This window comes from Astatotilapia calliptera, chromosome 2, assembly GCF_900246225.1.
Source record: "Astatotilapia calliptera chromosome 2, fAstCal1.2, whole genome shotgun sequence".
Lineage (NCBI taxonomy): Eukaryota > Metazoa > Chordata > Actinopteri > Cichliformes > Cichlidae > Astatotilapia > Astatotilapia calliptera.
The window spans coordinates 27,904,292-27,931,522 of record NC_039303.1 but is presented as its reverse complement, the minus strand read 5'-3'; the positions used below and the strand labels follow the sequence as shown (position 1 = coordinate 27,931,522).

Here is a 27,231-nt window from a genome sequence, read left to right as displayed (position 1 = left end):
GCAGTCTCTTGTACAAATGACAAAAACAGATGTCTGTGGACGTGTGAAATAGCATGCACATGTGCAGATTAATTCCCACCTCTCACAACAAGACCCTGTGCACCTGCTTCGCGTATTTGTGTGTGCGTATATATAGCAGAGAGAGAGATTTATCTCTGTCCTTTGCTGCAATGTCAGACCCAATTTTTCCTTCATCCAGAAGCCACAGCAGCAGGCATCAAAGCTCCAGGGGCAGCATCTCGCACACAGCCCCTCACGACACGACAAGGACCTTTACCACTCTGCATTTCATCCACTTAATTATCTCCCACTCTGTCCATCTCTCCCCTTCCCTCTCTCCAACACTTCCCTTCAAATTAATTACTCCCCTCCAATACAATACAGCTTAACTTTGGAGAAAAAAGAACCCAGAATTTTTTTTTTAAAAAAAAAAAGCAAGACCTCACATCTTATCTCATCTTCACTCAATAAAGATGTTTTGAACATCCCATTGTTGTTTTTAAATTCACATACTGGTATTAAGTCAATCAGATTTTAATGGAAATACAGCCCGACTCTGAATGTTAGAGCCTCACTTCCACATTCAGAGGTGACCCTTTCAATCTGGGGTCATGGTTAGCGGGCATCACTCAGGCTGTCAGTGGTAAAACAGACGCCTCAGGATTACAAATTAAAAGTGCTCCTTGCTTCTTGTAAATTGGTTGTGATTGGAGATGGAAAACGTGATTCATGCAGACAACTATTAAAGGAATTTTGACAGTTTGTTTAACTTTCTTGTTCTTCTTATATTGGTTGTAAAATTAATATAGCCATGGACTCAAAGCTCCAGGGGAAAACATTGTTATTTTCACAACCCTGCTGAATACGTCCCAATTAATTTAATTGGAAAGTCTGGGGGTTTTCGCATTGTGTTTAAGTAGGTGAAACACTGCTGCGATTTATTGTATTTTGGTATGAGAATGAGTAGCAGAAACCGAAAAGACCTCTGTGTGTGTGTGTGTGTGTGTGTGTGTGTGTGTGTGTGTGTGTGTGTGTGTGTGTGTGTGTGTGTGTGTGTGTGGAGACGGAGGATGGACAAGAAGACAGAGAGAGAATATCACTGCTTGCCCACGGCAGTATCCAGGTCCCTACTAGAAACAACCACCGGAAATTATTTCTGCTTTCAAAATAAAAGCTTAATACGTTGAGAAACGCTGGCAAGATAAAGTTCAACGCTGTTACAAAAGTGACTTTTTTAGATATGATTCAATGTTTATTTTATTGATTGATTGATTGATTGATTGATATGCGCCAAAGCTAGGGGGGGGGGGGGGGGGGGGGCTAGAGCATCACAAAATACAGGATCCTCATAGAGCCTTTATTTTGTGTTTGACTTTCAACTTTGACTTAAATGACATTTTAAACGCGCCCTGAATCATTATTGCTAACTAACTTTTCAATTGTACTCGATGAACATGTGGCTTTTAACCCTTCTTATTATTCGGGCTTCTCGAGAATTCCCGCAGTACTCGTGGATCATCTTATTTTGAAAGAGTCGAACACGGAAGCCTTATTATACGCTGCCTGACCGGTGAGTAGTAGGAGTTACTCTCCTCTCTGGCTGATCACTCGCTCCGAGGACGTGTGGATGTAACTGTGCAGTCCGCCGAGTCTCCGTGGCGCAGGACAGGACAGTCGCCACGCCTTCAGGGACGCTCTTTTTAACGGCCCAACCTTGCGTTTGTGTCCGCTGCACACCGGTACGAGCCTGTGCGGGACATTTAACAAGCAACTGTAAACACTGTACTTAACTGCAACCAGGCGGTGTGCCTCTGGAGTCCGGCTTCACTTCTCCCAGCTGATGCCCAGCTGCTTCTAAACCCTGATTAATTTGGGAATAACCGGCACCGGAGCTTATATCGATTTGACATCGGATACAAGTCGGATCAAAGATGAGGATCAAAGTGTAGTGCTGGTGAGTGGCAACAATTACAATATTATCACTCTGAAATATTGAAATTGCGCTCACGCCCACAGCCTGCGCTCGCGCCAGCGTGTGTGCGTACGGGTAGGTGTGTGTGTATATATGTGTGTGTGCGCGCGCGCGCGTTGTAATCGGACAGATTGCCTACGAGGACACTGTGTCGTCATGATAAGAAGTTCAACTAGAGGCAGCGATGACATCACGATCCCTTATCGCTGTAGAGGTACGGTAGCGTCGCTTGCATCACTTTACTACGATGGAAACATCGCAGATGTGTGCCGTGAGTCAGCGGCGTGCTCGTCTGTTTAAAGGCGTGAAAGGATCCGGCTCTATCTTTTTCTATTTTAATAGAGCGCTGTCACTGCGTCTTCTGTCTTTGACACGTTCATGAGCGAGAATGCGTGCGGGCAGGTGATAATGTGGTATTGGAAACAAAGACAGCATCCGCTCATAAGTGAAAAATGTCACGGTGTGCTGATGGACTGGGTTTAGTTAACATGCAGTTATTAACTGTGTAAACTTGCTGCTGATTATTCTCAGACAAAATACACCCTTAAAAAGTGCCTTGGAGGGAGGGGTGTAGGAGAGGGAGTAAACGGGTGTGGTGGTGGCGGCACTGTTGACATTTACTCTGTTCTCCTTGGAATGAAAGGGGAAAGGAAAATGAGCATCCAGTAGGTGGTAAGTAGACTTGACACCCAAGGGATGATGCAGCAGCTCGCACAGCTAACCAAGTACAAACCAGAAGGGTTTGTTGTCGGTCTCTCAGCAACTCAATGCAAAAGGGGATGAGAGTAAAACCGGTTCTGTCGACTAACCAGTCAGGTGGGTGAGCCAGTTTTGCAATTCAGCACCACACTTTGATGTGTCTCTCATCCAAGTCTCAGCAGCCGGACTGCATCTCCTAGTCCCCCAGTAGGAGGGAAACACCATAATCTAGGGGGTGAGGGGGGAGATTTTGTGACCATACCTTCTCTGTGTGGACTTTCAGGAGGCACCAGCAGACTCTGTCTCCTCTCTTTTGTCACATGCTCTGCTTTGCCCTTCCTCTGTTTATCACTCAGTCCCACTGAAGCGTGTTTTCCTCACTTTCACCCTCACTGGCACTGTTTGCGTTTGTGTGCCATGTTTGCTGAACCAGTGCTTCAGTTCATTGCTTCTCTGCCGTCTAGCATGTCATCCATTTTGGATAAAGGGTGCATTATGATTTTTAGTCCCGCAGCATCATTTACACCCTTTGCCTTTGCTCTCTGTGATCAGGGCCTCCACTCAGCTCTTTGTTCCATCTCCTCTGTGGGTTTACCAATGCAGCTGACCTTGTCTCTGCTTTGCCCATATATAGGCCTGCTGCCCTCAGTCAGAATGTGTTTTTATTTATTTATTTATTTATTTATTTATTTATTTATTTATTTTAATTGAACTGAGAGCTTGCCCTTGCTGTGCATTACATGGGGGAGATGTAGAGATATAAGTCACTGGAGCAGGGGTCTGGCAGAAGTCACCGGTTACATAGATTAAAGCTTGTGTTCCCTCCAATTCAGGCCGAGCCTGCAGAGGATAACAGGTGTGCTGCTAATGAGGGCATCGTTTGGTCTAATGTGAGACTGAAAGAGACAAATTCTCAGACAGTGAGGTCTGTGTATAGGTGTAGAGAGAGACAGCAAAGGGAAAAGCAGGGTTTCTCTGGTAGCAGGTCAATGGGGAGGTAAACGCAGTCGCTGTTAGTCTGGTAGCAATGACAGCTTTATCACCACCGCAAGGTTTATGGCTGTGTTTGTGTGGGGGAAGGGGATTTGTGTGTGTGCCTGTGTGAAGTGCTGTACTATACTGGTATGATGGAATTCCACTACTGTCCTGTGATGGAGCAATGCAAACAGAAACCTGCTCCATCTGACTGCCAATACTTAAGCAGTAATAAAATACTCAGACTTCTTCATGTATTCATTTTTTATTAAATGGGTGCTGAGTTATTTACAGTGGGATTGGCTGCGTGCTCCTGTAGCACTTGCATGGATGGCTGGATGATCAATCAGTTAAAATCTTTTCTTTAACCTTTTTTCATCTTAAGCCAAGATGAATTTAAATTAATTGTATTACTAAGTTTGTTATGTTCATATTATACAAAAAATTATGAAACGAGTTATGATGGTCCAAAAAAAACAGGCACTGTAGAAAGATGAAACACAGCCGGTTATTTTCACTGCTACTTTGACTAACACTCACACAATGTTCTTGCTAAGTGTTTGCAAATCTCCCCCATTTCACATTGCTAGTGGTGTAGTGTCAAGAATTCGAATGTTTGTTTTTTTCACACCTTACATAGTCAGGACGTACTCGACTGACAAAGGGACATTACATTATGACGGCCTGTGTACCTGACAGCTCTTGGGATGTCCTTTGGCGACGCAGCAGCCCTGCCGCTGACTCGGAGGTGATGAGACTGATCGTGTTGACAGCTCGTGGCAGATGGAGTTCACATGTGGAGTCACTCAGAACTGCCCGCTCTGTCACCAGAGAGTGAGCGCGAGGACAAACACGGGATTTCGATGGAATAAAGGGGTGCGAGAAGGGGGGTTGTGTCACAGTGGAGATACAACAGGCATCTAATTACCTCCCAACAGGAGCCTTGACTCCATGGAAACGCTCTGAGCTGTATTAGCTGCCTCTACATGGCCTTCATGCTGTCATAAGGACAGTATTGATGGTCAATCATAGAGGATTTGACAGGGTCAAAAAAGCAATGAGATATGATTAGATGCCTGTTGTGTTCGATAAACAGTGAGCACGGTGATTGCTCCATCAGATATAGGATCTAAGGCAAAAAGCGGTGACCGCCAAGCTTCTGCTCACCTAAGAGGTGGCAGGTGTGTCGCAAAATTCAGATAAAGCTCACATTAAACTTTGCTATTAAATCAAGAGTGTGTGTGTTCTTATAAGTACTGTCTGATATTGATATGTGTTATTTATGCTTGCATCTTGAAGGCAGCAGCATTTATAACTAGGGATGGGTATCGTTTAGGTTTTATCCGATACCGGTGCCAAACCGGTACTTCTGAAACTGCCGGTGCTTAAACAGTGCTCAAACTGGTGCTCAAACCGGTGCTTAAAGAATGGAGAATACAAAATTGGTCCAAAAACCTCTCATGTTCAGCTGGTTTTTTGTAAAAATATAACAATGTTAGCCTTTTCTGCAGCTATGGGGAATATATGGCATCCCTCTTGGCTGGAAGCAGTGCTTAAACAATGGAAAAAACACAAACTTTGTCCAAAAACCTCTCATGTATAACTATTTTCCACTTTTTCTTTGGTCGTTTTAGGCTTTTTGGCCAGGGTGAAGGGAGTATCTGCCATCAAACAAGAAGACAGCCGCATGTAGCTATGATGATGTTTGCTAGTTCACCTTACATGCATTAATGTAATAACGTGGTTAGCATACTCAACGTAAATTACACACGAACAACATTAAGCTACTCACGCAGAGAAGAACGGCTGCTGCTGCTGCTGCCATCATCATCATCCGTCATCATTTCTGCTACACTGGCAGGGCTAGGGGCCAGGACTCTAATCTTCGGGTTTTTGGGGGATGTTGCTAACTCCGGGTCCGATAACAGGCACCACACCCGCAGTAGATGTGCACGGTGTGAGGTCTCGCAGCAAGCTATCAAATACGGCGCATTTCTCGGCTTATAAAAAAACACTATGCGTCGCCAGGTGTTTCATCGGATTCAAGGTGTTTCCTCCTTTGACAGTATCACAGTATCAGCTTAAAGCACTTGTTGCAGGCGGCTAAGTTTGCATATTTTGCTGTGAAGTGCCAGACTTTTGACCGCTTCGCCTTGGGCATTTTTAATCTGTAGCTCTGCTCGAAAAGAACGTACGTACCTGGCCCCGCCTACTATCCTCGGAAACGTAAAATGATTGGCTAGAATCTAAAGTGTGTCACAGCTCAGGAAAAACAAAGCACCGAAATGTGCGCTGCTTTTCGGTCTGGTTACTACCGTTTATGACAGAACCCGGTACCCATCCCTATTTATAACTATAAGTTTCTATCCTTTTGTTCCAGTGACCTACTGTCATTGATGAACTCTATCCTAAATTAGAGACTGCAGCAATATTTCAAAATTTCAGTAAATGTATAAAATAGCTGCTCAACATTTCAGTTTGACAATAACTAAACCTACTGATAAATATTTTCTACCTGCAGTCTCGTAGCTTGGGTTGAGCTTTTTCAGCTCAGTACTTTCCATTCACCATTTACTCTTCCTGTTATATGGAGTAAAGGTGGGCACATCGACCCAAATGTCGATAGTATTGATACCTATGTTGGTATTGGTATAGGATCGATACTATAATATAATAATATCGATACCTGGTTTCAGTTTATTTATAGCCAGTTTATTTATAGCCTATAGCACATTTGGGGCAGGGATAGCTCAGTAGGTAACATGGTCGCCCCATGATCGGAAGGTCGGGGGTTCGAATCCACTGAACGGCTACCCTGCGATACCCCTGAGCAAGGTACCGTCCCTACACACTGCTCCCCGGGCAGTAATTTCCCCACGGGGATCAAAGTATGCATTATTATTATTATTTAAACAATGATGTCAACCCAAAAAAAAAAACCAGTTTCAAAATGCACGAAAAGCTGAAATGTTTCTTATTTTGTGTTAATTATTTATTGTGGAGAGTAATTGAGTGAATTGATGGTCACTGAAATGTGTTGAAAATTTGCGATGTCTGTATTGGTACTGATAATATTAGTCCTGTAGTTTGGTGCTCGATGGAGTCATTTCTTTGGGTTTGAGTTCTACATGAACAGCTTCTAGCATTTCTTGCTTTGCAGTCTGGTTTTACTAGATGTTGTGGGGTTTTTGTTTTGTTTTGGGGGGGTTTTTTTGGGCCTCAAACGATAAAACACTCTTGTTGTTTCATCCTTTAGCAGTAAAGATTTTCTTGCATATTTTAAAAAGTGCTGTGTTTGAGGGTTGCTGAGGTAGCTTGTAGGTACTAAATTGGCTTACACGCGCCTCTCACTCTCAGACATGAGAGTCTCTCATTGTTTTGCACAAGGGAACATAAATGCAAAGCGTTGCTATGGCAATGATATCACAATATGAGATGCAGCTATTATCCTGGACGACATGATATGGCGCAGCCCTACCAAGCACATTGTGCTTTGATAACAGTTGAGCACTACAGTGCACCTGAAGAGGGTAGTAAAGAGAAAAGCTAGAAACCGTGGCTTTAATGCACGGTTCAAAATATGTTGCCTGAGGGAAATTCCACTAATCTTTCCAGCTCAGACTGCTGTGCTGGCATACAGTGGTAGATATAGAATCTTTTGGCCTATAGCTATTCTACTTAGTGCTTTACGGTGTTTGTTTGTGTGTGTGTGTGTGTGTGTGTGTGTGTGTTGTTCTTTTTCTTCTTTCTTTTTTTCAGTTATGGATTCGCACACAATTGAATCTGCTGTGCAAGGTGTTTTCCTGCCATAGAGAAACATTTGGGGTTCAGTGTCTTGCCCAAGGACACTTTGACACATGGAGAGGCCAGGGATTGAGCTGCCAGCACTCTGTGATTAGTGGACAGCCTGCTCTACAAACTGAGCCAAAGCCGCCCCCAGTGTTTGTATAGTGTAATTTGTAGAACCGCCCGTAACAATGAAAAGAGAAAGCAGAAGGTGTGACTGCAAAGTGATTTATTTGTGCACGGTGTGTGATTCAGTTCTGCCTGAGAGTCCGTTAAGATGCAAAATGACATACAGAGATATGAAATGTTGGGTGCAAATAGCAAAAATGAAACTAACTGTGAATTAATGAGTCTTGTATTTTGGTGTTGCCCGTGTGTAACCATATCAAAATACATGAAGCATGAGCGGTGAACAGACCACCCCCGTGAAATCACCAAATGCTAATTAGTACGCTTTGAGATCATACATCAGCAGTGATACACAGTGCAGCCTCTGCCTGTACTGGTTGTAATGAGCTGATAGATGTACTTAAACGGCAAAGGCGACGGCCGTGATGAAATTATCAAGGTGTGCTTATTAGATTTGCATCTGTTACTATTTCGCTCATTACCTCACGGTGGTTATTGTGCAGGTTTGATTGAGAGTAATACAATGCTGAGTGAGTGTTTCCACTGGCAGACTAATTTTAAAACGTGCTTAGCGGCCTATTTAGGTTGCTGCGCATTGGCATTGTTTAATTCAGATTTTCTGTCTGGATGCTTTCAATCGCCCTGCGCTGGTTTTCTGTGCTATTTCCTTCCATTTACTTGGTGAGCTGGTAATTTCTCATAAGTAGCACTTGAGGCGAAATTGTGCCTGTGTAGGACAGTGACAAAATCACTCTTGTCTGATTCTCCGCAAAAGTACATTGCATGAATGGTGGCTGCAAATTGACATATTATGACTAACACATGGCTGTTTTTTAAGGCATTGTGACCGTTGTGAGTGACAGATTTAGGGCACTCACAACTCAGCCATGTGCTATGTGCTCACTAAGAGCCAATCTGTGCTCAACTCCAATTATCTCTACATAATATGATAGATTGACCGGGCCCATCATGTCAGAGACATTTAGCTTATTTTAATACACTATTTTTATCTTCAACAAACCAGGGAGATGGATCCAGAAGTGCGCTTCGTGCACGCGTGAAGTGGTTTGAAAGTGGAGTCTGTGATAATGGTGCTCAACCTTTAAATTTGGAGGGTTTTGGGGTTTTTTTTTCACCCCTCACAGTTAATGTTTTTTTTGCAGTGATGAACTTGATTCCATCTAAATGTAAATTTTACAAAGGTGACAGTTTGACTTTAGAGATCAGTTGTCTGCAGTTCTTCTCGTGCTATAGGTTTAGCAGCACTTCTTGGAGGACAGTAAGACGGATCGTTGTTTTCATAGTGAGTGAATGACTTCACTTGGACTTGGATGGACGTTGACTGTCTCGGACTCTTGTGAGCACGTACGCAAACAGAAACTCCAACACTTGCGTGGAAGCAGCTGTGTCCGAACTCGCTCAGGAATGAGGATGAGAACACACGCACAAGCTGTTTTCATTAAAGAGATTTCCCAGTAAGCGTCAGTGGGACTGATGGTGGGTGTGGAACAGGTGCCAGAATATTAGTGTCACTCCACTTAGACACTTAAGGGGAATTCCACTGAAAGGGCTTTGGGGAGTGTGTTCCTGTTGAGCCCTGACTGTGATTTTTTTTTTTTTTTTTTTTTTTTCAATCCCAGTCAGGCTTTTATCAAAGGAAAAAAAAGACAGATGAATGGGTGTATAACCTGAATGCCTTCACTGTAACTCGATCCTGAGCTTGGCCGCTACGTGGGTGCAAGTGTGCATGGATATGTTTTCTTAAGATACAATGTACTCGATTGTGTTCAGCTCCTCAAATATGCACACCCACCATTACCCAACAATAGTGCGCTGGTCTGGTTTTGTTGCAGCGTGTGTAGTGACATGTGTGGTATTTTGCGGTCTCTCTATTGTCAGCTGTGCCAGGAGGTTGCTGTGCAGCTCAGCAGCCAGTTTGGCTCAGTCTGTGTACCTCGACATTCGGCCTGGACGCCAGTACACTTATTCTTGGACTCCTGTAGCGACTGGGGATGATGGCAGAGGCAGCGGGCCAAAAAAGCCTCCCATGCCAGGAGCTCCCACTGGGAGAGCAGGCTGCTGCAGGGCCATCTGTACAGGCGTCCCGACTGGGAGCATTAGAATCTGGGGCGTGGAGCGGGAGATAAAGGAGGAGGGGAGTAAAATAGGGGACATGTGCAAGGGGAAGGGAAGTGAGAGGCTGCATGACAAAGAGGTGTTTACTCACTTTTAAGCCTGTGCCATCCTGAGAATACTCATCATTTCAGCTTTCAAAGAATTTGGTAGAAAATTCAGGCCAGAGCTTTAATACTCGGAGGAGCACAAAACAGTGTCAGTCCCAAAAATACGCAAGTATCTGCTTTTTTTAGAGCACTATCCCAAAATAGATGAAGTGTTGAAGCTTTCTGTGTTAAAGGAGTTAACATGTGGGTCCGAAATTAGTTGGTGAGGAGGAAGCCTGCAGAGGATGAGATTGGCACTGATAGAGCCAAGACTGTTTGCAAACTTCATTTGGATTGGTATCAGCATCTTGAGCGAAAAAGGGGAAGCACTTTTTGTTATATATTCATTCGACTTTCCTTCAGCTGTGATCTCTGAAACCACAAAGCAATGACAGAAGCAAAACAAAACGTTGCTGTAGCACCCATGCCGGATACTTGATGTGCTTGCTTTCAGATGATGTGCCGCTTGTCTAAGAATAGCTTTATATCATGTAATCATTTCCGTCTTTCTTCGTCGCATTTCTCAGTATCGGTGCAGTGTGTTATAGATATAAGGGGCCCAAAAATCAAAGATGTGCTTAACTGCAATTTGAATGCTGCATGAAATGTAACTAAAAATAAAATGCAATGAGGTGCAAACCACTTAAATTCAACTTTGAAACTAGTACCAAGTAGTAAAAGGATAGAATAAAAAGTTGAAAATAAAGCGTGGGAAAGTTTCTTAGAATTCTTTTGCAAAGGCTGCGTGTGCAAACAGTTCAACGGCTTAAGAATAATATGTATCAGTGTAAAACTGCAAAAAAGGGTTTGGCGGCTGGATCACATGGTGAAGGGTTGGTTTTACTAAAAATATGCTAAACATAATGACATTTTTGTATTTGCCGTAGCAGATAGAGGCACAACTTGCCACCAGACAACTGCTCTGCCCTCCAAGCCAGTGGGATGCCCTAGAGAGCCAAAACACTTTAAACTACAGCAATGCCATAATAGGTCCTCACCTGACTCCACTCACTTGTATCTGGCATGAATTATACTGTTTAAGCAAGCCTATTGGTAACGATGAAAGATAATCAGTGAAAATGAAGAAAAGCTCTCCTTTTTGGAGTGAAAATGTTTAAATGTAATGGTACAGAAGGAATAATGTTAATCTAGCCTCAGATTTAGAGGAGAGACACTAGCATCAAGTTATTTCTTTTGTTTGCTTAGCATGTTGCGCTCTGGACATATTTAAAATTATCACATAATCGTGAGGGGGGGCCCCCTGTGAATTTTAGCCTTGGGCCACAACAGCCTGTAGAATCGCCACTGGTCAAGGACATGAAATCAGCTTTGAAAACACTTACCTGGAACATATTCAAGTGTCTGGAAGAATATTGTTAGGCTGAGATAAAAATGTTGCTTAGGACTTTGTACAATCAGTTAGCTAACGTCAGAGGAAAATATTGAAAAGTGTTAAGATTTGTTTCTGTATTGAAAGGAAAAGATAAATTTTTGCTCAGACGTCGATGTGTTTGTATAGTTGAGCATCCCGCTTTTATTTAAGTGTCAAAAGATCCAGACTGTTTATTTTAATATGCGTGTGGGTGTTGACCTATAGACAAGTTCCTTGTCTTGCTTGGGTGATGACTAATAATCATAAGCAGCAGAGGTAGTGTTTGCCCTAATATAAGTAAGCAGAGGGACCTCAAAGCTGCTTCTGCCCCATCAAATAACCCCACCGCTTCTCATTTGACCGTTGACCCACTGATGGCACAGATTTTTCTCTTGTTTTTTCTCTTGAAGAACCCTCCTCAGTCTGAACGTAGGCCGGTCTCTGATGCTGCTCGTCCATCAACCCCTCTGTGAAAGAACATATTTGCACAGTTTTGTCACCACTCACCTAAGCAGGAAGACACAAGAACAGTAGGTGTGACTGTTCTCTTCTTTTTTTGTTTGTTTTTAGTGAAACGGGTTTTACAGAGTGTTGTAGGAAGGCAGCGGATTAACAACAAAGAAGCAGTTTGACAGCTAAACTGGCTGGTTATGTGAGGAATGCGTTTGATTCATCAACACATGCGCTGCTTGACAGCCGAGGTGTTGTCGAAGATTGTGTGGCCGCAGACCGTGCCACTCTGTTAATCATAATGGAACAAAGGAGGCAGATCTCCTGATGACAACGATAGCAGCCTAACCAAATCACACAACTACATGCACACAGGCTGCAAGGGCACAGAACAATGACACCCCCCAGCTGTCTAGACTGAGTGCAAGGCTACCGTAGATCTCAAGGGGGGGGGGGGGGGGGGGGGATTAAAGCACACATCACTACACTCACCTGTTCTTAGCTACATGTTTCTCATTGTGTTTTTTCATGCAGCGCTGACAAAGTGTGACAGGCGCAGAGGGGGTTGAGTGTAGCAGGAGCTGTGAAAACAAGTTATACACAGAGTACAGCTGTGGATGACTTCTTCACACTGTAGAAAAAGCGGTGTAAGCAATATGGCTTTGGGGGGGGAAGTGACATTTTAAAGGAAGTATTTCAGTTTGTTAGTCATAAGACTTTGTGTTAGGTAAGGTGGTCTTCCCTTGGAGTTTCCAAGCAGGAAGGCATTTTAGAGGAAGTTTAACTGGGATGGCATGAGGTGACAAACAGCTGACGGTGCCGGTTGTTGGCTAATGTAAAGCGAACCTCATTATTTGTTGCTCTTACTGACGTTATTGAGTCAGTCTCTGCTCTTGCTGCTGTTTCACTGCAAGCCCTACTTTTCCTCGGTTGTCTCTTTTAGTTAAATTGGCCATAAAAGTTACATAGTCTGTCTTTCACTTTTATGTCAGTACTTAAAGTTGCACCCCTGCAGGTTTCACTACTACTTCGAACTCACACATCACTACCTCAACCCTAAAGTCCTTTTGGGTTACTTTCACTGTCGCAGAAAAGACTTTGCTTTCGGCTTGTCCATTTAAAAAATGTGCACATTGGCAGATGAGCCACCTGACTGACTGAAACTGTGAGGTATCGACTGACAGACATGAGGAGCTGTGATGAAATAATGACTCAGAGCCTGAGAAGTGCTGGAGGGAGGAGCGGGAGGCTGAGGAGGAAGCAGTGGGGAGAAATACGGAGATGGGAGATTATCACATGCGATATGGGGAATCATTGACAGTGTGAGCACGTAGTATAGAACTCGCAGACACTGCTATACATGTAGAAATACAAACACAGAGACATAGAGAGTTGTGTGAGATTTAGTCACCTTGAACTAAGCAGATATTGTCCTCCTGTCAGTCTTAACATAAAGGAAGTTTTCTTTAGTAACCATAAAGCTTCACTCGTGTACTTTAGTCCTTTATCCTGTTCTCTGTGGCTCAATGTTATAATCCAATCTGCAGGATGTCACTGCAAGGACATCCCGGTCTTTTCTAGACAGAGCCAGTAACTTTTATGAGTGAAAAACAAGTCAAATGTAATTTAAGGCAATTTTTTTTTAGCATTTTTAAACAATATTCATTCATCCTCTTTAATCTCTAACTCTACAATTTTAAACTCTGTTTTTTCACCCACTGTTATTTATAGAGCTTTAGTATTTAGGCTGATTTGTCTGAATCAGATGGACAGTGTTTTGGTTGGTTACACACACCCCCGATTGCACATAGAGCCAAGATCACTCCACTGATACGCAGACGAGATGTCGGCCTTTTCTAACCACAACATATATTAAAAGAAATGTGGCTTTGGGTGTAAAACGCTTCTCAGAACTCCCCATCCCCCAGCCTTTTGTGAGCCTGTCTGCGTGTGTTTGTGCCTAGGTGTGCACAAGTGCATAAGTAAGTGCCCAAATGTAGGGGAACAAGGAGGACAAAGGAAAGCCGATCCACTCACACAGGGAACTTGAAACATTTGTGCATTTGTGCATGGCACCGTGCGTTTGGCCTTTCAACCCAGGGGGACCCACGATACTCATTTATCGGGGCGGCTTGTAGAGGTCAGCAGAGGATGAAAGTATGGCCGAAGACATTTCCTTCACTGTCTTAGGACGATCACTAATATGGACGAACATGCCGTCTTTCATTCAGTTTACGAAGGACTTCTTTTATGTTAGTACTGTTGTGTGTGTGTGTATGTATGTGTACGCACATATACATACACACTTTACTATGTGTTCAGGTGCATATTTAGGCCAAGCTGACAATAGACAACAGGAAGAGTGTTTGGTATGGTATGTTGTTGTGCTTGAGGTTTCAGTGTCAGCGTGCAGGTTTTTTGCTTTTATTGTGAGTCCTGCAGGCAGAGATCTTTTGTAAAACCAAAGCAACTTTGAGACTGCAGGTATTCGAGTTGGATGTGGTGCTACGGGTCATTTTAGTCGCTGTCAGAGAGCACAGGAGCTACTCCCACAGAAGAGTTGGATGAAACTATAAAATGTAATTAACTATTAACGGCTGCCTTTTTTTAAGCTGGGTGATGAAGACGAGCTCTTTTGTACTGCGAGTGACATTATGGTATCACTGCTCTAGCTTACACCACATTAAGCGTTCCTTTCCACTAGAGCTGCAGTGTTGGTCCACTGAGGGGAAGAGCCTGTTGAATTTTTAAAATGTGTAAGCCAGAGCCTTACAAAGGCAAAGGGATTCATTTCAGTGGTGGAGACAACATGATCAGCCTCCACAGTGACTGTGTGACCTGTTTTCATTCTCACCTCTGGCTTGTCAGCGTGGTAGGCGGGGCTTGTTGTTTAGGAGAGGTATTCTGTATCATCTGCCATTGACAGGCGCTCATCAAGTGAGGGGAAATAAGAGTCTTTGCACTGGAAAATAAGAGTGAAAGCGATACATCACGAGGATGGACAGAGGATCTAAAAGAGACAGAGAAAATGTTTGGGTCCAGCAGGTCAACTGGAGTGAGTGGAAACAAGCAAACTGGTTTATGTAATGATGATTAAGCTTCGCAGGGCCAGGTGAATCTCTCAGCGTTTCACAGTATAGACAGATTTTAATCTGTTTTTTGTGGCAACATTTCTGCCTGATGCACCAGCAGAAACCGGCTGTACTGGTTACCTAGCGCTGAAGAGGCGATGACCTGGAGATGGACTGGAAAGTAAGAGGGCGGGGCTTGTGTTTCTGTGTCCTTGAATGTACACATGAGATTAAATGGTGCAAACCTTGAATTACACAAACAAACTGTCTTGTTTACATGGCTGTACCAGAGACCTTTATGAAAATGAAACGAATGACTTTTCTAAATCCCAATTTCATCTCTCTACTTCATTCATTTGGTGTGTTTGTGTTTATATTCTAGTCAGGAATGCCCCAGACTGCGTGCTCAGGCACCATGTTTACCACTCCCAGTGGCTTCAGCCCTCATCTGGCCTGTGCTGAGCCTGGGGAGGAGGAGGCCCCACAGGAAGGCCCGGGGCCGGGGCCTGGGGCTTGCCTCTCCGATGGGCCGCCCATCACTTCTGCCTCCCTGGACACCCTGATCCAGAACCTGGTGCCCACTGCCGATTACTACCCCGAGGTAAAATGAAATGTGCTACAGTCACTGCTGCTCATCATGTTCCCATTAGCCTCAGAGTCCATTTCACTTTATAGTGCTGCCGATTAGATTATTAACCACATGTCTATGTTTCAAGTGCTCCTCTGCTTCTTTTAATGACAGTAAGCTGCAGTGGTGTTTATTGATGTGGCGAGAGTGTCTTAGCGAATGTCTTTTTACGTCCTTTGACAGAAAGCCTATGTGTTTACCTTCTTGCTGAGCGCTCGTCTGTTCATTCCTCCTCCGGAGCTGCTGGCCAGGGTGTGTGAGATGTGCATCAAACAGCAGCAGCTGGATCAGAGCCCACTCGATACGGTCAGCACTGCACCACACATAAATACATATTCCGGCGTATGAAAAGCATTCAGGCGTACTTATCTGCTGCATGTAAGCATCTTAATAACCGCTGTTTTTCCCTTCATTCTATGCAGGTATTTTTGTTTGCTATGTTATAAAGCCAGTTGTAAATCTTTCTCACGTCGTTAAAAACAGGCAAAAGTTCGCAAGTTTGGCCCCAAGATCCTGCAGCTGCTGACAGAATGGACAGAGACATTCCCGTCCGATTTCAGGGATGAAAAGATGGTCGGACACCTCAAAGACATCATCCACAGGATAGCTCCATGTGATGAGGTATTATGTCCAACAAGTCCAATCATCTTCACTTAATATGTCCTAAGATTTTTTTTTCCAGTTTTGAAAGGCTGTAAATTTTCAAACAGGATAGATTAACCAATAAAACTGGACAGAAAACACTGGATAAAAAGCATCTGCAGTGAAAAATAGTCTGATGGGGAGCTAGATTTAATTATTGTCACTGCGGCTGTTGATGAGGGAGTCAGTGTAGGGTGAACACATACAGCCTAACTGTTATACAATCTTACATTACATGAGGGAGGAAGGAAGGATATTAGAGGAGTGGCTCTATCTGCAGTCTTGAGGGGAAAATAGAGGGAAGGACACGGATGGAGAAAAAGGGGAGAGGGTTGGGATGCAAGGGCGCAGAGAGCCGAAGAAAAGGTATGGGAGTGGAACCATAGTGAGAAATGTAGGGAGGATAGAAAGGAAGCAGGAAAGACAGGTGGTGATGAATGTGCTGCTATTTAAAGCTGGCTGTCTGCACTACGGGTGTGTGTGCATACATGTGGGAGGTGTGGCTCTGGGTCACTTGTGAAACAGACTGACCTCACGTCCTCTTTGAAGCCCTCGTGTCGAGCGAGGAACACCAAAACAAACATTCCCAGGCAGGGCACACAGCACACCTCTGCTTGCACTGCTGAAACTCACAATAACATGTTTAACATGTCGCTCTCCTCTTCTCTCAAGGCATACTGGAAAACCCTGAACCAGGTGCTGCAGAAACTTAGCCAGAGGCTGTCCCTGATGAGCCAGGGGGAAGAGAGCATTGTCAAGGTCTCCCTCAACGCCTCCTCTGACAAGCTGGTGGCCTTCAAGACCAAGCCTCCGCCCATCCAGAAGGACATACTCTCCATCTGCAACGACCCCTACACGCTGGCACAACAGCTCACCCACGTGGAGCTGGTAAGGAAGAGGAGGGGGGGAGGGGAAGAGAGAGCGGGATGCGGGTTAGAAAGAGGTCAGGGGTAAGAGATGATAACGAGGGCGGACGAGGAGAAGTAGAAAGGATGTCAGCGGAGAGATGAAGGCGGAGGATGGTGAAGCATGGGTGGAGATCGAGTCCACCCATGTCAAGGTCATAAACATTAAATCACATCAAGAGAGAGGGAACTGGAGGGTGATAAAGATTTTAACAGAACAATGGAAATGCAGTGAACGAATTGATGATGAACATAAATCATCAAAATAACTCGCTGGATTTTGACGCCATGTGTTTGATAACCTGACCTTACTTGTCAGCTATTACAGCGCTAACTTCCTTCACAGACAGCAGAACAAAGGGAATGAGGAGATGAAACCCACATGAACAAAGGATCCGTACACTGTCCCTCACATTGCATGCTCGGTGCCTTCAGTCTGCTCATGTGTGTCTTCATGTGGACACGTGTATCTCGGGGTGGTTGTGTTTCTGTCTGTGCATGTGAGAGTGTCTGAGTAAGCTTGTACCCTTGTCTGAGCGGTGACATCACCCCTGAAGTCAGTGATGCGCCCGGGGCCTCAAACAAAAGGGAGGAAAACTGCAGTGGATATATGTGACCTGACAGCTTCACATGCGTTCACACGCACGCATACAAAAGGAAACAGAGATGGGCAGATAGAGAGGCATGCAGCAACCACACAGCCTGGATATTATTGTATGTTTTAGCAACATGTTGATACTTATTTAAAGAACTACACAGCTGTGCTTTATGCCACTGTGTGCACACTTGTGTGCAGCGCTGCTTTGGTTTTGGGTTGCGTCACCAGTTGAGATGGTGCTAATGACTCATTTTGATTTGCCCATGTATGTGACTGCACAGCTGTCTTTTAATAGAGGTGTCTCAAGTGTCACTGTGAGGAAATCTGATTCCAGTGAGTCACCTCAGTCAGTCATTACTCGTCCATATTGATTGCCTTCCATTACTGAAATGAAAGAATTATTAATGGGGCTACCCCCGTCGGTGTATGCGAGTGGACTTGTAACGCTCATGTCGTGGGAACATAAATATGCTGCCGCTGTCAAGGAAAGACTTGGTACGATGTTGAGGTTGTTTTAAAGTTCAGGTCAGATTTGTTATGGTTAGTAATTGTTATGGTTGGGGCGTGTCTAGGAAAAGAATGAGAGTGAATGTATTGTCCTGCAGGGATGAGTGATTCATGACTGTGTGTTTGTATTTTCCAGGAACATTTGAGTCGTATCGGACCGGAGGAGTTTGTCCAAGCTTTTGTTCAGAAAGACCCTCTAGATGGAACACAGGTGAACTTTTTTTTAATACACTGTCCTATTTAATCAGAAAACTAATTTTGCACTAAGCTTGCCAGAGTCTGTACTTAGGTCAATGCTGTAGACTGTAAATAGAAGATGGCATCCGTTCATTTGTGGACTTGAGTCCCGCATTTGACCATCACCATCTTGCTCTCTTCAAAATGGTACAAAGCCATGTTCCACTATTGTAACAATAAAGGTGCATCCAAACAGGAAGCAAATCACTCGTCTCATATTTCTTTGGAGATAACAGCTGGTCACTAGTGGGCATTGGTTGCCTAGGTAACGTTCTATGTATTTACTACTCTGTTATATTCCTCACTGGTAGTCCCTTCAATCACTTGCCCCAAAGTTGAATAATGTTTGTTTACAGTAGGACCTGCTCACTTTGCTTTGGCTGCAAAGTGGTCAAATGCCTTTGATTTTCTTTGGTTGACACATCGCCGCAAATTCCTGATGAAGTTTGTAAAGACTGCAACACAGATTATTTAAAAACAAGCTGTTATTAAAAAAATGTCACTGTTACTATTATTATCATTAGCTTCACATTTAGAACCAAAGACTAGATCCATTTTTATGATCTTACAGTCTACTGTCAGACCACAGCATTTGTTTATTTTTGCATTATGGTTAAAATTGTTATTTTGTACGTATCCAAACAAATGTCAGTGAGCATAAATGTCACGAATGGCAAACTACAGCAAGCACACACAGTGTGCTTTCTGTGCCCTCTATGTATGACCGCTGAATGCTTCCACTCTCCGTTCCATCGCTGTCACTCATTCACTGATTTCCTTTCATTTTCAGTTATCATCACTTTAACCTGTCTTCACTCAGTTTCTCCTTTCTCTCCTTTTTTTTGTGCTCTAAATTGGTTCTGTTATTTCTGCTCCAAGATCACCGTCTTTGTTATTTGCGCTCACACAGGGGGTCAAGCTTGTAGACGGGAAGCTAATTAATAGTGGAATTCCCGATTGTAGCACTCACTTGTGGTGTGTATGTGTGTATGTGTGTGCGCGCGCGCTTCTTATTAAGCAGCCGTGCTTCAGTGACCAGAAGAAAAAAACCTCCAACCTGGAAGCCTACGTGAGGTGGTTCAACAGACTTTGCTACCTGGTTGCGACAGAGATCTGCATGGTGAGTGGAAAACACAACTCAGTTTCAGCCATATTGAAGCCTCCAAAACATTAGAAAGACTAGGAAGCACACTGGGAACAGAACAAGATTATAAACACCTCTCAGGGATCTACTTCAGACTGAATGGGGAAAACCTGGAAATGTCAGTAACTACAGGACATATCTGGGTGACCATTGTAGCATATATGCATGTTTTTAGTTTATAGATTCTCTTTATTTAATAGTACTTTCAACTGAATTCTACCATAGTAGTAATTTATTCCCCTAAGTAAGTGGACAGGAGATAAAGGTTTAGTTTTTACAGGGCATTACTGCCCCTTAATGGACATTTTGTGTTACTGCACTTGCACAGACAAAATTTCTGCCTGTATCTGTATATGTAGAGATAAATTCTCTATGAAAAATTAAGTCAGAATTTTAAAAAAAAAATTTGGGGGGGGGGGTTTTGTTTTGTGTTTTGTCTCACTGCTGCAGCCAGCGAAGAAGAAACAGAGGGCCCAGGTGATCGAGTTCTTCATTGATGTGGCCAGGGAGTGTTTCAACATTGGAAACTTCAACTCCCTCATGGCAATTATTTGTGAGTTGTTCATTTTACAATCCCTGAGCATTGATTCCCATCTTGTGTTCATAGTTAAAAAAATATATATATACATTTTCTTTCTCAGCTGGGATGAACATGAGTCCTGTGTCCCGGCTGAAGAAGACTTGGAGCAAAGCTAAGACTGCCAAGTTCTTCATTCTTGAGGTAAACACAGCTATTCACTGTCTAAGAAGTAAAAGACAGTAAAAATTAGATGCTGACGGCGTTTTTGCTTGTTGCCATTTACTCTTGACAGCATCAGATGGATCCGACTGGAAACTTTTACAACTACAGGACTGCCCTGAGGGGGGCCGCCCACCGCTCTCAGACTGCCAACAGTAACAGAGAAAGGGTGGGGCTCAGCAACACATTGACTGATTTCCTCCAAAAACCTGCTGGCTGCAGTTCAGTATTTACTATTTACTTTGCCTTCCTGCCCATTTTCTCTCCTCAGATTGTGATTCCTTTCTTCAGTCTGCTGATAAAGGACATTTATTTCCTGAATGAAGGATGTGCCAATCGGCTGCCCAACGGCCACGTCAACTTTGAGGTGAGGCTGTTTCCTAACCCTGCCTCTCCTCCATCGTTAACCTCATCCTAAACCATTAAATGGTTACTCGCTTATTTATTTATTTAGAAATTTGTCGAGTTGGCGAGGCAAGTTGGCGAGTTCATGACATGGAAACAAGTAGAGTGTCCATTTGAGGAGGATAGGGCCATCCTACACTACCTCCACACTGCTCCCATCTTCAGCGAGGACGGTGAGAACCTGTCACATAGTTTTCATTTACAGTCCAGTTCGCTTGATGCCTCTACTGTTTTGTTCCAGAAAGATCTGAACATCTTACAGTCTTTGTTGCCTTGTATTTTCAAGTTGTCCTCAGGCCAAATTTGAATAACTTGACTAATCCGCTTACTTTCCATTTAGTGCCACTGTCGGGTCAAATTATTCATTTTTCCTAATTACTAAAAACTAATAACATTCTCATCACCCTCGGCTGTAATTTGTTTTAATAGTAATCGGCAAGCGTTACAACGGTGACATTACCGTTTAGCTCAAAGCATCGGTGTCCAACATCTTCACAGCTGCAGACTCTTTAATGTCTCAGCCAAACTCCATTAAAAATAAGACGGCAACCTCCATGTGACTGTTGCAGATGGAAATTGATTGCAAGTAATTGCAGCGACCAACTGGTTGCCCAGAGGTTGAGCGTACAACACCTTCAATCTCTGGAAGGCCACTTTTGATTGCAAGGCAGTTCTATAGATTACCTAGTTGGAAGCAAAGGTTTGCAAATAACTGCCATCTAATTTATCAATTTAGACAGATTGTAGTTTTAGCTCTTTTGGACTTTTCTGAAATTCCTGAAGACACACAGTGTCTTTTTTTTTTTTTTAAATGTATCTGTTCTCATTATTCCTAGGGCTCTATCTTGCTTCCTATGAGAGTGAGAGTCCAGAGAATCAGGTAGAGAAGGACAGATGGAAAGCACTCAGGTGAGAACACATTAAATGGGAACTGCTTAAGTCTAAATAGACCTGCTTTACTTAATTAACCTTTCACCTCTTTGCTCCCTTCAGGTCCAACGTCCTGGCAAAGACATGAGGCAGCGAAGGCAGCTCACCTGCCACCAACAAGGGAGCGTGTGGACTCTTTGCACTAAACTGAACTGTGAAGGAACCTAACTGGTACTTTGATGTTTTTCTATGAAGAAAAAAAGGGAGAAACACGATGAACAGGATTCATCATGGAGTGTGTAAAAAAACAAAAAAAATTTTTTTTAAAAAAGTGAAGTGACTATATTAAGCTATGAAGCAAAATCCCTTTGCAGTTTGCAGGAGGTTGGTGATGAGGTACAGTATATTGGAGAGCGACAATGCTTCTCCATGTGTGATGTGTGTTTACTCTGTGAAGATGTTTACTACTTTAGAGAGTACAGTTACAGGGAAAACCACTTTCTAAAACAAGAATTCCTATTAATGCTGTTTGTGGGGTTTTTTTGTATTTGCTCCTCCCACCTCCTTCTCTCTTCCCTCTTCCCCTTTGCTACAAAGCCTTGTCTAGGTATTTAAATTTGACGTTCTTCTTTTTTTCCTTTACTTGTAATGTACTGTAATGAAACACGAAAATAATGTGACGGGCGCTGGCTAGCCCATTTCAACTGTCAAGTTTTATAGGTTTACTGAAGAAATGGCATCTGTGTGTTTTCAGAGAAGATGGAAGACAACATGCCTTGAGCATTTTGCGAAATATCCTCTGACTGTGTGCGATCACGCGTTTGTTCATATCGTCTCTGTATTGTGCTACACGCTGTCGATCGGAGAAACCTGTTTATGGTTCATCTCTATTTTTTATTTTTATTTATTCTTTTTCATTTTGGGGAAGGTGTCGTGTGGGGATGATCAACTTGTTTTAAAAGTGTTTACTTCTTTTAAATGTGTTGTGCCATCAACTACACAAGAAAACTACAGTAATTGGTCGCTGCATGTGGAGCCAGGCCAGGTGTAGATTGTGTACAGGTGACATTTACCCCTCATCTTTCTGCTCTACAGGAAGTTTTCTCTGACTGATGTTCAGTTGTCTGATATATATTTATGGAGATTTCTGTGCTGACAGATGTATAATTTTTATTGTAATGTTCCTTTATTGGTTAGGAAGTCCAACGGCATGCTACGACAGGTGTTCTTAAAGGGGCATTAGAGTATCCACCTTGTGAAGACTGCAACACAGACTTTGTGGTGAGGATGCTTTGTTACATTTTGTGGAAGGACGATAATGAAAGGAGGTCTTCTGTCTTGATATAAAGTAAAGAGGGAAACTTGTGCCATACAATTCACTGGTTGTCATAACAATTCAGGTTCCTTTGACTTGAAACGTGTTGTTGAATCGTTTTGTGGGATTGTCACCTTTTTTGGCTTCATTTTTTGTTCTGTGATTCAAGAGCCATTTTGCGGGAGGGGGTATGGGGAGGGGAGAGGGAGGGAGGGACTATTACACAATAAGCTTTTTTTTTTTTTTTTTAGTAAATGGTCTAAATCGGTTTCTTTTTATTAATTGTTGTCAGTGTTTTCTCTAAAGAAGCACCTTTCCCTCTCTATAACAGTCTGACTTTGATTCTCCCACTTCATTTGTCATCAATAAACTTCCTTTCACTGCAACCCATTCCTCAGATAATTTATTCCAGCGAGCTTGAGATGCGATGTCAAATCAGCCACTCATGGTAAACACGTTTTTGTTTTTTTTAAATGATGACTGTGCTGAATATGTGCTTTCAACGACAATCGTCTAGGTGTCATCAGATCTGCTATTACTTTTTAGGGTTTTCTTTTTTTTTTTTTTTTAAATGGTGTGACTGGACTGTCTGCTCCAGTTTTGCATTTTTATTTTATTTTATTTTTGCTTGCACATGCATCGCAGTGTGCCGTTAAATGGGTGGAACACATTCAGTCTTCTTGGCTGTAACTGCAAAATTTGTGACATGTTCCTTTAAAGCCTTTAATAAAACTAAACCATGCTTGGTCTGGTGTCTGTTTGCAGTTGATGTTTATCTGTGATTATGTTTGCTCCACAGCTCAAGCTTTGTGCCTCCATTAAAGTTAGCTCTGGTTTATAATAAGCACCTTAAATGCCTTGAGAATCTAAATGTCCTACAAGATTTCACCCTCAAATGAAACTTAAAATTACATTTTGCGTTACTAAATTTCTGAGGCAGCCACACGTCAATGTTTAGTTTGACAAGGAAGAGAACTGCATACTTTAAATGGTGAACTCCTGTGACTAAAAATGATAAAATGTGTATTTTGGCTTTCAGATTTATTTAGTCTAAGAGGAAAATCACATTTTTCTATTAACTGCGTGCATATGCATGTTAGTGGTTAAGGTATCTCAAAGAGAAACAGGGGTACTATTCACTCATAACATGGCTGTAACAGTTGACTTTGTAAACTCATGGAGCAGCAGTATCTACCCACTAAAAATAGGAAAGTGAGCATGAATAATACATCGCTAAGCTGATAATGGCCTGTCATAGATTAACAAGTATCTGCTAATATGCAAACTTATTTTTAGCCATTCTTGTCAGTGGATTGATGAACTTGTGCCATTCTTATGCCATGACAAGGCAACCGTCTGTCCACGACTCACAAGCAATGCTTCTACACTATTGGTCACAATTTAATAAAATTTACACACGATCAGTCTTCAGCCAAACTGTACTCTAGGTCAAGGTCACATTTGTCATGTTACAGGCAACAACCTGTTTTTTGTGGTGGGTTGTGAGACAGATACGCTACTACGTCATTGATTCACTGGTTTATAGAACCTAATATAGAAAGCCCAGAATGTAGTAAACCAGAAATGGTGCCACCAGAGTTTATCAGATCACCACTAGTCTTGTGGTTTAAATGTAGAATCATTAGAACATCTCAGAGCCGTACAAAGCTCAATGTTTTCAAGTGTAATAAGAGAGACATATAGAAAATCTGCACATGTAATTAAGTAATTAAATAGCTACTCAACTGGTTCAGCTCTAATTTTAAAGAACATATATTGGGTAGTGCAAACATAACAATTTATCTATTCTTGGCGAACCAGAAAAGATTTCAGAACAGATACGTCAAATACATTTATTTCCACGATGACAATCTCAGGCATTGGGATATACCATGTAAAACAGTGATCAAGATCATTGCAAATGAATGTGTTTATTTATAGTTCAGTGCATTTAGTCTTTGAGTTCTTCTCCACCTGGGCCAAATGTTATCGCGGCCAGTTTGGTATATGTCTCATAGTGCCTGGATCCCAGGTAGGTGCCGAAGAAGGCTTGGAGGACTAAAACTGCCCTCATCCTCCTCAAGACCGGTCTGGAGATCTCCACACAGTAGCGGATCATATTGCCCTTCTCTGGCATCGGAGCTGTACTGTACCTGGAAGCAAGGCCAATATTCATAGGTAACGCCAGGAGGATGGGGTACACCCCACCACCGATCACACCAACAACTGCACCTCGTATTATGGAGCACATGGGACAGTTGAGGTCACCGGACAGGAGCGGGTTGGACACGGTTGCGCTGTACAGGGCGCATGTTGTCAGGAAGGGCAGCACGGCCATGGGCAGGCTGGAGGTGATGGGCGCCTGTCTGACGTTCAGAGCTCTGCGATACAAGCTGTTGGATATGAGTCCCGCAAGTCCGGCGTTTCCCCCCAGATACAAGGGTCCGTAGCTGAAGACTTTCTGATCAATGTCAGGCAACCTCTCGAAGTTCTGCAACAGCATTTCAGCAATCACCGCTTTTGTCAGCCCATTTCCAGAGGTGCTCTTCTTCTGAGGATTTTCCGACATGTTCACAGCGTGTTGGAATCAAGCCGGTTTACAGCCAGAAAACCTTTGGATAATTCAGATGTTCACTGTAAGCAAGGTGCTTTCAGGAAACAAGACAGGGCGCAGACATGTCTTACCCACAATTCAAAGCGCCGATGTGAGTATTTGTGCCCTGAACGCAACCTGCCAGGCAGGGTTGAGCCTAGGACAAAACAATGAGCTTGGATTTCAACATATAAACGATCACGTTCAGTGTTTTCACTCGGATGTTTTTGTCCCAGAACCCTGTCCCAGAATATTCCTGTCATATGGGGAAAGTATTTTCCCATAACACACACAACAGTAATACTGCTCATTTCCACTCAGAGTGCGGAGAGGAGCGAAGAGGATCTATTTATTATGTTTGAAAAAGCACAAAAACAATAATAAAACGGAGTGGTAATACTTACGTTCAGCATTGGATTGGATGATGGGGTGGGTGCAGTTTTCTCTGGGGTGGAGTCGGGTGGGCTGCCCCGGACTCTGTGGGGCTGGGCGGTGCTGCTGCTGCGGGCCCCGGTCCGGATGGGCCTGGGCCCCCTTGCCCTGGTGGGTTCCAGAGTGTGGGGGTGCCTACTGGGGTCAGCGGGGGAGCTGGCCCCAGGGAGGGGCCGCTTGCCCCTCCCTTTCTTCCCTCCCCATCCTCAGCTGCCTCCCTATTCCCGCTCTACCACACCCACCCACACATGTTTGGGGAGTGTGACTGTCTGTGCAGTGTCTATTTGTGTCTGTCTACACGTTGGGTGAGTGCCGAGTATTTGGTTGTGTATATGGGGTGGGAATGCACGTTTGTGTCCGCGTGCGCCTGTTCATCTGTGTCTATATGTCAGGTTGGGTCTTAGACTCAACCTCTCTGGGTACATCTCAGGCCCTCCAAAGTACAGAGGCCTATCTCCCCTCACCACACTCCCTGCCGGTGGCTGATGCCCTCAGACGTTGGTGTGTTGGTGGTCCAGTGTGGTGGACTGGGGCTGGGCGCTGGGCGCGGAGCCCGCGGGCACGCCAATGCAACCCCCTCTGGCCTCTGCTCTGTAGCTGCGGGGTGACCTCTCGTTTGGGGCTCTACTCAGCTCTTCCCAGGAGGGTGGCACGGTTCCCCCCCTTTTAGTGGTCCTCCTCGGGTCCTCGTACTCTGGGGCCTCTGGATATCTGGGGCCTGGATCTCCTCCATACCTGCTTCATGCCCTAGGGGACGGGGCTATGGCTCCCCACACTCCATAGCAGATCGTTACATGGAGAAACCTTTGGAATACAAGCATGCTGATCCACACAGGTATGCACACAGGTATGCACACAGGTGTACACACGGGTGTTCACAGACGTGGACTACACCTTTCTTGGCTGCTGCCTCAAAGCACATTGTGCGCTGTCTATCTTGCGTGCTGCACAATATCGTTTAATATTTAGTATCTATTGTTATCTACTGCTAGCTAGTTTATTGTGATGGTGCTGTTTTTATTATGTTGCTCTTTTTTTGTTTGCTTTCTCTTCTGTTTTTTTTTTTTCCATACAGGTGATCCAGGCGTTTTGTTTGTTTTTCTTTCTTCCTTCCCCCCTTTCTCACCGTCTCTTCTCCCCTCTGGTTTTCTTTCTCTCCCTCTCTTTCTTTCATTCTTTCTCCATGTCCTATCGCCCAGTCATGTCTGTCATGTTTGTAGCAACCGAAAATAAAATAAATACATAATCATAATAAAGGTCAATCAAATGGACCAATATGGCAAGGCCATGATGATCCACTTGGTAAAATAAATCCGCTTGGCATCTTTCTCGGCCTTAAGACAACAATTCTGATGGCTATAGATTCAAACGGGACACAAACCCCCCCCCAAAAAAACCCCAAAAAAAACCCCCACTTACGTTCAGCATAAAAACAGAAATGAAAAAAGTATATATGGGTATATAACATTTGAAAGATGCTGTGTTTTTTCCTACTGCAATGTCAAAATAAAATTATTTTCTAGTAAGTAAGGCAAGATAC

At 43.6% G+C, this 27,231-nt stretch overlaps 2 protein-coding genes across 3 annotated transcripts; one reads left to right on the top strand and one right to left on the bottom strand.

Annotated features, from left to right (window-relative positions):
• Positions 1-1,568: 1,568 nt before the first annotated feature.
• Positions 1,569-22,849, top strand: LOC113035910 (ras-GEF domain-containing family member 1C). 2 transcript variants are annotated; one of them, XM_026191780.1, is made up of 15 exons: positions 1,569-1,954; positions 11,566-11,685; positions 15,059-15,277; positions 15,488-15,610; positions 15,788-15,925; positions 16,619-16,834; positions 18,093-18,167; positions 19,215-19,313; positions 19,788-19,890; positions 19,979-20,058; positions 20,150-20,245; positions 20,348-20,443; positions 20,531-20,654; positions 21,318-21,390; positions 21,475-22,849. In XM_026191780.1, the coding sequence occupies exons 3-15, from the start codon at positions 15,065-15,067 to the stop codon at positions 21,497-21,499; spliced, it is 1,461 nt and encodes a 486-aa protein (XP_026047565.1). In that variant the 5' UTR covers positions 1,569-1,954; positions 11,566-11,685; positions 15,059-15,064; the 3' UTR covers positions 21,500-22,849. The 2 variants fall into 2 exon arrangements, with proteins under 2 accessions (XP_026047565.1, XP_026047558.1); XM_026191773.1 differs by lacking the exon at positions 11,566-11,685.
• Positions 22,850-24,499: 1,650 nt separating this feature from the next.
• On the bottom strand, positions 24,500-25,421 carry tmem126a (transmembrane protein 126A). The gene has a single exon (XM_026192082.1). It carries the CDS (start codon positions 25,233-25,235, stop codon positions 24,618-24,620), a length of 618 nt encoding a protein of 205 aa, XP_026047867.1. The 5' UTR covers positions 25,236-25,421; the 3' UTR covers positions 24,500-24,617.
• Positions 25,422-27,231: the final 1,810 nt, after the last annotated feature.